We start from the raw sequence: 13,329 nt of genomic DNA on the forward strand, positions 1-13,329 counted from the left end.
GCCGACCCGAAGATATTGATCAATGATGATCCGTTGCACCACTACTATAGTGTGTCATTTGAAAACATTGCAGTTGCGTTTTAAAATACAACAACGAGCACCACGAAACCATTTAAAGAGGCGCATTCAGCGATCTTCCTTGACGGGAAACAGTCAACAAAATAAAATGATCTCCAACGTATGGCGCGCTCTCTTCGTTTTATCAAATGATCATAATCACATCTATTCATTTTATAGTCCTGCTACTAGCATTTTATTCAGACTAAAACCCCTTTAATTCGGGTGAGAAAGCTTTTTTTCCAAGTGGCTTTTGCACATAATAATAATACCGCTGCAGACGCATTTTGCAGCATTAAGGTAATTAATTGATCATTAATTTAAACGACGATCGATCATGGAAATTATCGAATATTGACATCCCTAAATACAAATGAGTTGGATGGAAAACTGGTTATTGTCTGCATCAAACCATGCTTCCGAACAAATGTCATTCACCGTTCTTGGCAGCTCCAGGACAGCTGTCTCTCCGAGCGCGGTGCTGTCTGTGAGCGGGGCGGAGTAACGTCAGAGACAGTTTACTTTGGTAACGTCACGCTGCAGTGTTTGTTAGAGCTGTCAACTTCTCCACCCCATTTACAGAGTGAAATTCTCTGACTACCTTTATCTCCCAGGACTGTTGTTGAATCTTCCAAAACTTTTGGCTTGGGGTGCTTCACATGCAGCAGCAGCAGCACTTTCCACCGCACCAATAACACGGGGCTGCCCGCCGACGTGCCTGACTTTAAATCGGCGCTACTAAACACGGATATCGGCCGATATATTAAAAAATGACAAATATCGGCCTGATATATCAGCCGACCGATATATCGGTCGACCTCTAATAACGAAGGTAATGTTTCTGGTCACCGAGGTAACTGAACTGTTGTAGCGCGCGAGTGAGGCCGGTTGTGCGTTGAAAAGGCTTGCCAAAGATTTTCCAAGTTAAATTAATCCTTTAATAAACTCCAGGAAAATGGGTCCAGTTGAGGTAAGTAATATGATCAGGATCTCATTCAATTTATCAGCAAGCAGAATGTTTTAAATCACCGAGAACTATAGAAAGCATCGTTCATATGGAAGCATATGGGTAGCAATATTCAATTTGGGATGATGATGATTCAATTTTGCAAAATGACAATGCAATATGTAAAATGGCAATGCATTTCTGTATTTACATTTACATTTTCCAATACATTTGTGCAACGTTTGGTGCAAAATGAAAATGAAAATTAAATTACATAACAATAACAATAACAATCACTGCGTGAACAAGGCGGGGCTTGCAGAAGGTCAGCGACTCAAATCTCAAGAAGAGGATTCAAGTGAGAGAACACGGACAAGACAGTTGGTCCATGTACGTTTTGATCATTTCGGTTTATGGCTTCAATATTTCATTCGCACTTGTGGGCGGAGCTGAAACGCTGCTTTCATCTGATTGGTCGAATCGCTCCACCTTCAGCTCGGTCTTTTCATTCTTTCAGGCAGAATAAGAGTCAGTGCGATTGAAGCACTGTAATGTCTGAAACCACCGCTCACTGTTAATTAGCATAATATTTGAATCAGATGTAGCTGGGCACATAATTCGTGCTGCTGAGACCTGCAAATTATTTCTAGGTTGTAGTATTGTATGAATATTGTCCCACTCATAAATACAGTGCAGATAGTTCTCTCTCTTTGGATAAAAGTGAAGTGGAAATAAAAATCAATAATAGACTGAACAGTTCCATGTCTGTAACATTTACCACTCTCATCTTTTAAGTCATAAGGCACTAGGTATGTGTGTGTGACATTAATAAATAATTGTAAAAATTAATATAGTTACATTTCTGAAATAAAAATAGTAAAATTAGCTCTATGCTGCTCAGTGCTCCTGTAGTCTACCCCAGAGCGCCCTCTCACGGCTGTAGACGGTAATGTTTTCTCTTGGTTCTGAATAAATGCGACTTATAGTCCAGTGCGACTTATGTTTTTTTCCTCGTCATGACGTATTTTTGGACTGATGCAACTTATACCGAAAAATACGGGTAACATTATTATTATTATTATTATGAGAGTAATTGACACAGACTAGAACTTTAATGTTTCACCAAATTCAGCTCAGATCTTCAAACTCGTCTGACTCATGTTGCTGTATAACTGGCCAGACTTACCTTCCCAAAAAATCCTATTTAATTTTATTTCATAAATGTAACTATATTTATTTCCACTTCACTGTTATCCAAGGAGACAGAACTATTTGCACTGTTTTTATCAGTGGGACAATATTTATACAATACAGTATATACAACCTAGAAATAATTTAACGGGGTCTCTTGCAAGTCGCAGCCGCACGAATTATGTGCCCAGCTACATCTGATTCAAATATTATGCTAATTAACAGTGAGCGGTGGTTTCAGACATCACAGTGCTTCACTCACACTGACTCTTATTCTGCCTGAAAGAATGAAAAGACCGAGCTGAAGGTGGCGCGATTCGACCAATCAGATGAAAGCAGCATTTCAGCGCCGCCCACAAGTGCGAATGAAATATTGAAGCCATAAACCGAAATGATCAAAACGTACACGGACCAACTGTCTTGTCCATGTTCTCTCACTTGAATCCTCTTCTTGAGATTTGAGTCGCTGACCTTCTGCAAGCCCCGCCTTGTTCACTCAGTGATTGACATGGCGCGAGGGGGCGGACACGTGATCAGCTCGGAATGCATTTTCAATGTGCACATTGAATTTTACTACATTCATTGCGGGACATTGAATGAAAATGCAATCGTAAGTGTCTTGACTGTGAGTGTTAATGCATTTAAGAAAAATAGCATTTAAATGATAATTTTGCCACAGTTTTTGCTTGAACATGTTAGACATATCTAATCATTCTGTAATACATTTTCATTTTAATTTTGCAACTTATAAAGCATTAAAATTAGTATTCATTTTACATATTAAAACTGGTGTATGAAATGGCAAATGAAAATTATGTAATTTAATTTTCATTTTCATTTTGCACCAAACGTTGCACAAATGTATTGGAAAATGTAAATGTAAATACAGAAATGCATTGTCATTTTACATATTGCATTGTCATTTTGCATATTACATCCCAAATTGAATATTGCTACCCATATGCTTCCATACGTTCAGCCTGCAGTGAAACGTTACTCATAAAGTTTTAGCAGGTTCCACAAATTCCACAAACTCATATACATTTTTATATGCCAATAATTGAATTTATGCACAACCCTGGTCCGTGACGCGCTCTCTCTCTCTCTCTCTCTCTCTCTCTCTCTCTCTCTCTCTCTCTCTCTCTCTCTCTCTCTCTCTCTCTCTCTCTCCAGCTGCTGCACATGTCCGTGTTCTCTCAGAGTTTCTCTCCCTGCGGTCGTTTCCTCGCAGCGGGTAATAACTACGGAGAGATCGCGGTGTTCAGGTCAGAGAAGAGTTTGATCATGCAGTTATGGTGGCGTTGTTAGCCAGCAGGTCTCTCAATGTTTGTTGATGTGCGTGTGTAAGCTCTTCTGTCTGTATCTAGTGTGTGTTGATGTTGAAGTGTTCTAGTCTTTCAGCTGCTCTGAGTCCAGATGCATCAGAGGTGAGCCAGAAACCCATCCTTAACTTCACTGGTTAGACTCAGATTGAGTTTCTCACAGAGCATTTTACCTATACGGTCCTTGACTATCCGATTCGCAAACATTACAGTTTCCAGTGTTGCATCAATGACAAGTGAAAGGTCTTTTTGATTGTTTCAGCTCACGATGGTCCGTCCGGTGTGCTGGGAACAGAGAGATCTGGAGCTGGCCAGTCAGTCAGTTTTTCAGAAAATGTTTGTGTATTTTTTGGTGTTTTGGGAAATTTTTTGTTTCTTTTTATTGTTGTGCTTAGTACGTATTGATCCTCTAAAAACGCATATTTGATATATGTTTGTCTCCGCAGAGCACCAAAGCTGCATGGACAAGGAAACCCAGGTATGAGTGAGAGACTGATTCTCATATACTGCAGACGCATTAGATAGTGGTAGATGGGTTTGATGACTTTCATTATTGTGGGAACTACCTGAATCTGGTTACAAAAGGTTGTTGCAATGTCTCGTTTCTTACAGGACTAGTCTTGAAATCCCAGAGATCAATGCAATGATCGTTAACCCAAAGGTCTGTACTTCATCTATTTTTGTTGGTTATTCCTAACATGCTCTTCCTTAAGTAATCATGTTTTGTTTTTTTTACTCGTAATAAATGATTTAGTAAGATTAGTATACATTGCTTAATTTCCATGAAGTTTAATTATGTATTTGTGTATGTCTAAGTACCTTAAAGATGATCAATTTAATGCTCTTTTTTTCTATTTTATCACAGGACAACAGCTTGATAGTTGGAGGATGTGACAATAAAATTCACATCATGGACATGGAGACTGGCATCTTTAAGGTTAGTTTGGTTTTGAAGGCTATGATTTTCCTTCTTGCACTTTCTGCTTACAATATATCAAGGGTGCTTGTTGTCAAAAAAAAATATATATATATAATAAAATAATTATCTAATAAAACAAATGATTTGACAAAGCTGAGCAAGCAGATGTTTTTAAAGAATTTTAAAGAATGAAATATTTTTGTTTATTAATTTCTAAGGTTTTTCTAGCTCTGTACATAAAAAACAACAAGAGATAACATATTTTGAGCTTTTGTTTTTGAGAGGGCAAATGGCACACAAAAATGGTCACTATTTTGTGCAAATGCTGAAAAATAAATTGGGAAAAAAATAAAATATATACATATACACACACACACACACACACACTACCGGTCAAAAGTTTGTGATTATTAAGACTTGTGATGTTTTTTTAAAGAAGTCTCTTCTGCTCATCAAGGCTGCATTTCTTTCAAAAATACTGAAAAAACAGTAAACTTCCGAATTGTTATTACAATATAAAATAATGGTTTCTATTTTAATATCCTTTAAAATATAATTTATTTCTGTGATTAGCCATTACTTCAGTATAAAGTGTCACATGATCCTTCAGAAATCTTTCTAATATGCTGATTTAGTATTCAAATTATCAATGTTGGCAACAGTTGTGCTGCCAAATATTTTTTTGGGAAACTGCAATATTTTTTTAAGGATCCTTTGATGAATAAAAAGTTAAAAAGAACAGCATTTGTTGTTGTTATTTTTAATGTCTTGGCTCCAATGGGCTGCATATTCAGCTTTCTAAATTAACAACTTACAGCACAGTAGGATGAGGATCCTCTTAATGTTCGTTTGTCCTGCAGTCTGTTCTGAAGGGCCACACTGACTACATCCACTGCCTGTGCTTTAAAGAAAGGGAAGAGGAGAGCCTCTCTGGTGGGGAGGATGGTGCTGTGAGGATATGGGGTCAGTGAATGACACTGCACCGTTTCTATTTCCCTTACTCTTCTTTGATGAAGATGAAACCAGGAATACAGAAACATCATTTAATAAAAGTATATACTTCCTCCACCAGACTCACGGACAAATTGCCCAGTTCACTGTATTGAAGTTTTCAAATATGAGGTAAAACACTCCTCTGCTTATGATGAAGAATAAACAAATAAGCTAATCAATTCAGTCATGCCTCTAAGAAAAAAATGAAATCCCACTCTCTCGCTTTCAAACTTGCTCTGGAACGGTGGGTCAGGAATGTGCACTCCCCCAGTTTGGGAAGTGGATTAGCTGTCTTGCTACGGACTCTGATTGGATAGTAAGATGGACTTGTGATTGGTTGGCAGGAACAGTGAAGCTATTGTCTTTATTTGTTCTTGTGTATCTCGTGTCTGATTTCAATGCATTTTTCTGCATCTGCATTGACATGCTTGTTTTTAAATGCATGCTTGTAATGGTGTACTGCTCGTCTGGAATGCCCCTCTATGTGTGCTTAGATGGAATGGCATAATGCCCCTATTGTTATAAAATGCTATCTATTTCCTCTGCGGCTCTGTGGTGGAGGCCCATCGCTCTCATTATGGCACCTCCGCTCCATGTCCCCACCTCTGTCTTCCCTTTGCCCGGCTGTCAAAGGGAAGCGGTCTTTCACCAGGACCTGGTGAGAAGGACTAGTGGTCAATTTAACATGACAGAAAAAGCGCAATTATATATATATACACACAATTATGTAGTGGTTGTGTTGAGATTGTGTCAGTTGGTGAGGGTCCATATGTGTCTTACTGTTTACATGGAGGAACAGAGAAAGCTCAGATTCCCTGCACTCCTTCCTCACTCAACACACTGGCTCTCAATCTCAAAAACACTGAACACAGGGTAGGTGCATATATATATACATCTTCATATCTTCATCGGTTATGTGTGTGGAAAGTAAAGACTTGTGAATGGAGTGATCCTAACTTTTCCCAATCTTCATCTTTCAGGTTATGACAGTAGGGGGCAGCAGTCACCAGCTCGTTGTGTTCACCAACTTCAGTTACACAGCCTTTTTTCTCTGTCATTTTGAGCATGTCAACATTTGTCTGAATTGTAATTTGGTTAATTATTGAATTACGATTTGCTAGAATGCAACTAAACAATGTATTTTTATAAAAAATTGTTTTTCGGTTATTTTTTGCCAATTTTTTTATGTGTTTTTTTAGCTTTACATTTGATTCATGCATTTAACCCTGAAAAGGCCTTTGAAGGTGCACTTGGTCGTTTTTTGTGTTAAACTAGTAAAATACACAAAGTATAGTATTACTCATGTACATATATTTTTTTATTATTATAATATACAAAAATTATGTTGGATTTACAATGTTAATAACTGTATCTTAACTGTATTATCTGAGTCTAAGGAAATGGTGAAGACATCAGTAACAGAAATGCGGTGTGTAGTATTCAACAGCAGCCCTGAAGCCACATGGGGCGAGCCGCTCCATCTAAAATACATTTTATTAGGCTGCTGATACAACTGGAAAATTCATTTCATGCATGTGATAATCATTTTAAACATTTTTCTTAAAGTACTATTCATTTCTTTACTCATAAAACTTTTTAAAAGAATTATTAGTGAAGTCTATTTTTAAACATTTGAGGATAAATTTATACTACTTCATATTTTTAAAAATATTTTAGTCTCTGAACCTATTGGTCTGCCTACATTACCAGTCAAAAGGTTAAGAACAGTAAGAATTTTAAAGAATTCCGTTCTTATTCTTTTTTTTTCTTTTTTTTTAAGAATTCTTTTCTGCTCACCAAGCCTGCAATTATTTGATCCAAAATACAGCAAAAACATGAAACATTTCTATTATTTAAAATAGCTATTTTCTATTTGAATATATTTTAAAATGTCATTTATTCCTGTGATTTCAAAGCTGAATTTTAAGCATTATTACCCTAGCCACATGATCCTTCAGAAATCATTCTAATATTCTGATTTGCTGCTCAAAGAACTATTATTATTATTATACTACTATTATTATTATTATTATTATGTTGAAAACGGCAGAGTATAGATTTTTTTCAGGTTTCTTTAATGAATAGAAAGTTCAGAAGTACAGCATTTATGTGAAATAGAAATATTTTGTAACTTTATAAAAGTATTCATTTTGATAATTTACCCCCCCCCCCCATAAATAAATAAAATAAAACACTCTCTCCAAGCTTTTGTATGGTATAGTGATGTTACAAAAGCTTTTTATTACAGATAAATGCTGATCTTTCTATTCATCAATGAATACTGATTAATTTTTTTTTTATAATAATAGATGTTTCTTAAACAGCAAATCATCATTTCAGAATGATTTCTGAAGGATCACGTGACACTGAAGACCGGAGTAATGATGAATTGATAACAGAAATAAATTCAATTTTGAAATATATTCAAACAGAAAGCAGTTATTTTAAATAGTAAAAACATTTCACAATATAACTGCTTTTGCTCTATTTTGGATCAAATAAATGTAGGCTTGGTGAGCAGAAGAGACTGTTTTAAAAACAATTAAACATCTCACTGTTAAAAAACTTTATACATCATTTCTATACGGCAGTCAATGCATTATGGGCAAAACTGCGGTTCCTGAATGCAGTCCTCCCAGTTCTGTGTGCGGCAGGAATGTCATCAGCTGGTGTGTTGCGACAGAATAGCGCAGTCGATCTCAGCAGCAACAGTAGTGTCATGAGGAGGAGGAGACAGAGGAACTCAGGCACATGATGATGAGGAGGAGAGTGACTCAACATTCAGGTGCGGCGGCCTCAGAGGGGCGGATCTGATCTGATCTGATCTGATCTCTGCGGCCGCTGGGGCACTGTCCGAGCTCCCCACTGCCTACAGGACCGACCCCACACCCGACACAAACTTGGACCAAGTCTTCCGTAGTTCCCCAGCGTGCTCGGAGTCCGTGCTTTAACGCGTTCTCGGTGAGCTCTTCTCTAGATCTGAGTTTGATCTGATTATCTCAGAGACTCTGCGGCTAGTTAAGTAGCTAGCCTAGCCGCGTCTCACAAATCACAAGCGAGGAGTCGTCGAGTTGAGTAATGGACACAAGTTTGATGAGGCGGCTAGAAGAAACGGAACTTAAGAAGCAGACCGAGGCAAGAGTTCAACTTGAGGTCTGGTAGGATCGCGTGTTTTTACAACTGTGTGCGTTAAATCGCAGCATTTGCCCGAATTAGAGTTTCTATGGATACGGCGCGTGACCCTTTGATTTCCATACAGTAAAGTCACTCATCTCAGAGGGACAGTTTGTTTATGATAACCCTACACTATAAAGTAGATCTGCTTCGACAAAATTATTAACCCTTAATATTATTTTCCTTCGAATCGACTGTTCAATCCGGTTGTATTGCATGGTTAAAGCGTCGAATAGTTTCGCTTTTAATTGAAGAATATTTGTATTCAGGAATTTAGCTTTGTTGGCACAGAAAACCGTTTCCTCTTCTCGCCTGATAAGCGGATCTCAACCTAGGTGTGTCAGTTTCACTTCTCTTCCACCTTATTTTGTGTTGAAATAGTCCCATGTTCGTGTTTAACATGCTGCCTCCTTTGAGACCAGAAGTGTGGTGTTTTACTGAGGAACCTGTGCCCTCCTCGCCAGGCCCGCTCAGGAACAACACGTCCCTTCCTGTTTTCATGGAACAGTTTTGGCAGTTTGCTAAATCTCTGGCTTTCTCTTGACTCAGCAGCTGGTCTTGTGCGGGCTTTTAATGATTCTGGCCATTGTTTTGGTCTCAGTTGTAAGGAGATGTGTGTGGGCTCATCTCCTAAACTCAGGGGTAAAGCTGGTGACTGTGGTTTCGATCTGTGTCAGAAAGAGTGTCATCTGTCTGTCAAGAGTGAGAGGAGCTAAAATTAGTTCAGCAGCTGCTGTTCTGCTTAATGGGGTGGGGGGAGTAACATTGTCTAAAAAAAAAAAAGCATAATACCTGTCTTTTCCCTTCCTTTTTTTTCAGGTTTAGGGCTTAAAGGGTCCGGCAGGGACTTTTCTCACTTCCGGTTTGAAGCTGCATTCCTGCAGTGTTTTGGGAGTAGCAGTGATCTTTCAAAGTGTGGGAAGCTACCAGTCCCTGCATGCATCGGTTAGACAGGTGAAATGGGATTGTTGTGACTGAGATGCCATCTGTATATCCAAGAAATCAAGATTTGGAGACGAAGCAACTTGGATCTCAAACAAGCTGCCCTGTTTTCCGGATGATTTGGTTCCTGATGCACTCATAGCTCTGCGTTATGAGCGCCACCAGCGATTAAAGAACCGTTTACTTTGTAATCTGAGTCATTTGATACTTAACCACAACAATGTGGTAATGTGTTTGCACTTGAGGGTGAGGCGGCAGAGGAAACTTCACGTAGATTTTAACTGTGGGTCTCTGATGTGGGCTAAAGCAATGGAAATGTAACTGAAAATTGAAAGAGGGTTTTAAGATGAACTAACAATATTGTTACAAACGAGTTACAGACAGTGCAAAATCACTGATTCAGGAATTGGGATACACTGAAATCACACTGATGCATCATTTTGCACTTGAGATTTGAGGAAAACTGGAAAGACGATCGCATGATGCCCTCAGGATTTCACCCAGAACCCTCCGCACTAAACATCCTGGTACTTTAAGACACAGGAAACGTGACTTGAGGACTTGAACGCTGTTGTTTCATGAGGACACATTTTGAACAGTAGAATGGCGGGAAAAGACTACCATCATCTCTTCAAGTTGCTCATCATCGGTGACTCCAGTTAGTATTGTTCTGCTTTTCATACATATGCTAACAAGTTATGTCTTTTTACCAACTTGGATGTGTAGCCTTTTTTAGAAACCCAGCAAAGCATAGTCTCCATTAGAGAATCATTAATATATGGCATAAAATAAGTGATTATTTCTCTTGATTATGCTCATTGTTGGAAAGCTGAAATGAAGCTACTGTGTGTGTGTCCCTCATCCCTTCAGTGCATCGAGTCACTAGGATGAACTTGGGAGGGATGCGTACCATCAACGTTTTGGTCTATGAAACCGCTTTGTCCTAGATTGATTGGAGAATTATGTCGTTTCACTGGAAAGTCCAGTTATGACATTTTGATTAAACATTACCACAGTAAAAAAGAAAGCGTATACATGTATGAATTATTCATAGTAAGATCAGTAACATTAAAAAAAAAAAAAAATAGGGGGATTTTATAATTTAATGCCATCTTTAGCCATCCCTTTTTATACATCCGCTTTCAGATTAGATAACTTTTGTTTGTAAGCAAGTTTCAGTGGTGCTATCTCACAGTTCATGTTTGTAATTTAACTGTTGTATTAACCACAGCCGGCTCATTCAGTCCATTGTGGCCACTTACACTTACACGCTAACAGTTCAGCTAGTGGCATGTCTCTATAAAGACTGTAGGCTTTGGTTAGGATTCTGGTTGGTTTTAAGGCCTTTGTGACAAAAGGACATGTTAAGATTACCTTGCATGCTATAGATGGACTATGTGAGAGATTTGCTAGAGCTATTTACACTGTGCTGTTGTTTTTATTTACTGTAGGGAGTTATTTAAAGTTCACATTATCAGTTTTGTATGTTTACGTTTAACTGTTCATTTAGTTATATCTAAATATTATAAGCATGTTTTATAAAAGAAATGCTTTTTAAAAAGGTATTATGGCTGAACATTTCACACGTCGCTCTGACTCTGTTGCAGATGTAGGGAAAAGCAGTTTGCTCCTACGATTCGCAGACAACTCGTTCTCTGGTGAGTCTGCTTGGCACAAAGTGTGTGTCTGTGTGAGAAAGACATAAAATGAGTCAAAGGGTCTGTAAATATATGATCTAATTCACTGTTCTTAAGCAAAGCAAGACAAAAAAAGAGAGTGTTTGCTTGAAAGTGTTGAGGAAGTTCAAGTGTTATGACTAGATATAAAAACATGCATCTGCACTCTTCACAGGCAGTTACATAACTACTATTGGAGTTGACTTCAAGATCCGCACGGTAGAGATCGATGGAGAAAGAGTTAAACTCCAGATCTGGGACACTGCAGGGCAGGAGAGGTTCAGAACCATCACCTCAACGTAAGCCTCGCTCCCGTCTAACTGCTGATTAAAGATGTGCTGATCTCTGCCAGTCTTCCCCTCACGTGTTTGCTGTACTTCTCTAGGTATTACAGAAACACTCATGGAGTCATCATTGTTTACGATGTCACAAATCCTGAATCGTTTGTCAACGTGAAAAGATGGTTAAATGAGATCTCGCAGAACTGTGACAACGTCTGCAAAGTTTTAGGTTAGATTTTTTAAAGTTGCAATGTGATGAAAATAGATGTTTTGGTTGTATATTCTCAGTTTGTTGTAGTATCGAAAGCAAACCGTTAATATGCCGTTCCACTCTGATCCCTAACAGTGGGAAACAAGAATGATGATCCCTCTAAAAAGCTTGTGGACACTCAAGATGCTCAGCGCTTTGGAGAGTCAGTTGGTGTGCGCTTCTTTGAGACGAGTGCTAAAGAAAATATCAATGTAGAAGAGGTGAGGTGGTATTTCTTAATTGCTGGGATATGTATTGTTAATTTAAACTCAAATTCATTCTAAAATATCAGTATTTAAGATCGTTTAACCCTAAATTAATTGTAAAAATCCACATTAAGTTTCTCCTTTTAAGCCCAATTTCTTAAATGAATCTAAGCCTAAATTTATTTAAAAGTCCTCAGCATTTATGCTCAGTACTTAACCAAAATATTTAATTTTTATGTTGCCTTGAATGGAATAATAGACTATATATCTTTCAACTTATTCATCTTTGTCTCTCTGTGCACTCTGATTTGTTAAAAGTAATATGTACATTTTTTTTCATGGCTTGTATTCTGTTGTGTTTGCAGATGTTCATGGCTTTCACCCACATGGTCCTTCGGGCCAAGAAACAGAGCCAAAATCGAGCGGAAAGAGAGAGGGGGAGAGAAAAGGACACCGTCCATATAAATTCCCACAGAGACAGAGAAAGGAGGAAGAAAGGGAAGAAATGCTGTTAGAGCAGAAGTGCTAGAACAGACGGAAAGAGGGACAAATCAAACACTTTTGCTACTCTGATCCTTTGGGTCACGTTTTCAGCTGTGAAATGTGACTTTTTTTTATTTTAACACTGCTTAGATAAAACCAAGAGGAATAAAAAAAAACTTGCTATTATGTGCCGAACATCAGCGTTTGTTTACACAGATGTTTATCAATGTAGTGTTTAGTTTTTTTTTTTTTTTACAAAAGGGGAATTGACTGGCATAGATTTACACTGGCATCAGAGGCCTGGTCCAGAAAAGACACTATATACAAACGGTCTCATGTATTCCACTGTGATTAGTGAGAGATGTTAATGGTTGGATTAAAACTGACTCGATATATGTCATTAATGTATGCAAATAATAAGTTAGCAATAAAATATGATTTAAAAAATCACAAACCCCACAACATTGTTAATTTCTAACGTTGTGAAAGAGGCATGTCTGTAAGTGACTTCTGCTGGATTGCCTAAACGCTCGCAGTATAAAATGTTAAAATGTATGTTTTTCAGCCAGAATTGTTCCCCAGTTTAACCTACTAAATGGTGGAAGAACCATTTCTTTAGATTATTTAATTTGACCTCTGAGTCATATGTTTATGAATCATATAAATCATGAATCAATGAAATTCCTGTTTGTCAGTCGGCTCTGTCTTCTTTTTTATCATTTTATTTTTTTAAATGTACCAAATAAGTTTTATATCAAATTACACTGAACTGAACAATACATGATAATAAAAAAAAAAGACATTAAGCTACCAGGGAGTCTACATAAAGAAAAAAAACTTAACATGTAGTGTGTTAAGTTTTTTTTCTTTATGTAGACTCCCTGGTAGT

At 37.7% G+C, this 13,329-nt stretch overlaps 1 protein-coding gene and 1 pseudogene across 4 annotated transcripts; both read left to right on the forward strand.

Moving 5' to 3' along the window:
* Positions 1-1,012: 1,012 nt before the first annotated feature.
* Positions 1,013-6,415, forward strand: LOC132134771 (THO complex subunit 6 homolog; annotated as a pseudogene).
* Positions 6,416-8,188: 1,773 nt separating this feature from the next.
* Positions 8,189-12,894, forward strand: LOC132145906 (ras-related protein Rab-35-like). Of its 4 annotated transcripts, none has more exons than XM_059556978.1 (7): positions 8,189-8,213; positions 9,422-10,202; positions 11,152-11,202; positions 11,396-11,519; positions 11,606-11,730; positions 11,848-11,972; positions 12,323-12,894. In XM_059556978.1, the coding sequence occupies exons 2-7, from the start codon at positions 10,148-10,150 to the stop codon at positions 12,470-12,472; spliced, it is 630 nt and encodes a 209-aa protein (XP_059412961.1). In that variant the 5' UTR covers positions 8,189-8,213; positions 9,422-10,147; the 3' UTR covers positions 12,473-12,894. The 4 variants fall into 4 exon arrangements, with proteins under 4 accessions (XP_059412961.1, XP_059412959.1, XP_059412958.1 ...); XM_059556976.1 differs by lacking the exon at positions 8,189-8,213 and adding an exon at positions 8,223-8,581; XM_059556975.1 differs by lacking the exon at positions 8,189-8,213 and adding an exon at positions 8,223-8,389.
* The last annotated feature ends 435 nt before the right edge of the window (positions 12,895-13,329 follow it).

The sequence above is a fragment of the Carassius carassius genome, chromosome 1 (assembly GCF_963082965.1).
Source record: "Carassius carassius chromosome 1, fCarCar2.1, whole genome shotgun sequence".
NCBI classification, from domain to species: Eukaryota; Metazoa; Chordata; class Actinopteri; order Cypriniformes; family Cyprinidae; genus Carassius; species Carassius carassius.

Excerpts from the sequence above, each read along its gene's own strand:
- LOC132145906 (XM_059556978.1), top strand. The coding sequence starts at position 10,148 with ATGGCGGGAAAAGACTACCATCATCTCTTCAAGTTGCTCATCATCGGT. Across the intron at positions 10,203-11,151 it reads GCTCATCATCGGTGACTCCA|ATGTAGGGAAAAGCAGTTTG; the intron begins GTTAGTATTGTT and ends ACTCTGTTGCAG. Across the intron at positions 11,731-11,847 it reads CAACGTCTGCAAAGTTTTAG|TGGGAAACAAGAATGATGAT; the intron begins GTTAGATTTTTT and ends GATCCCTAACAG.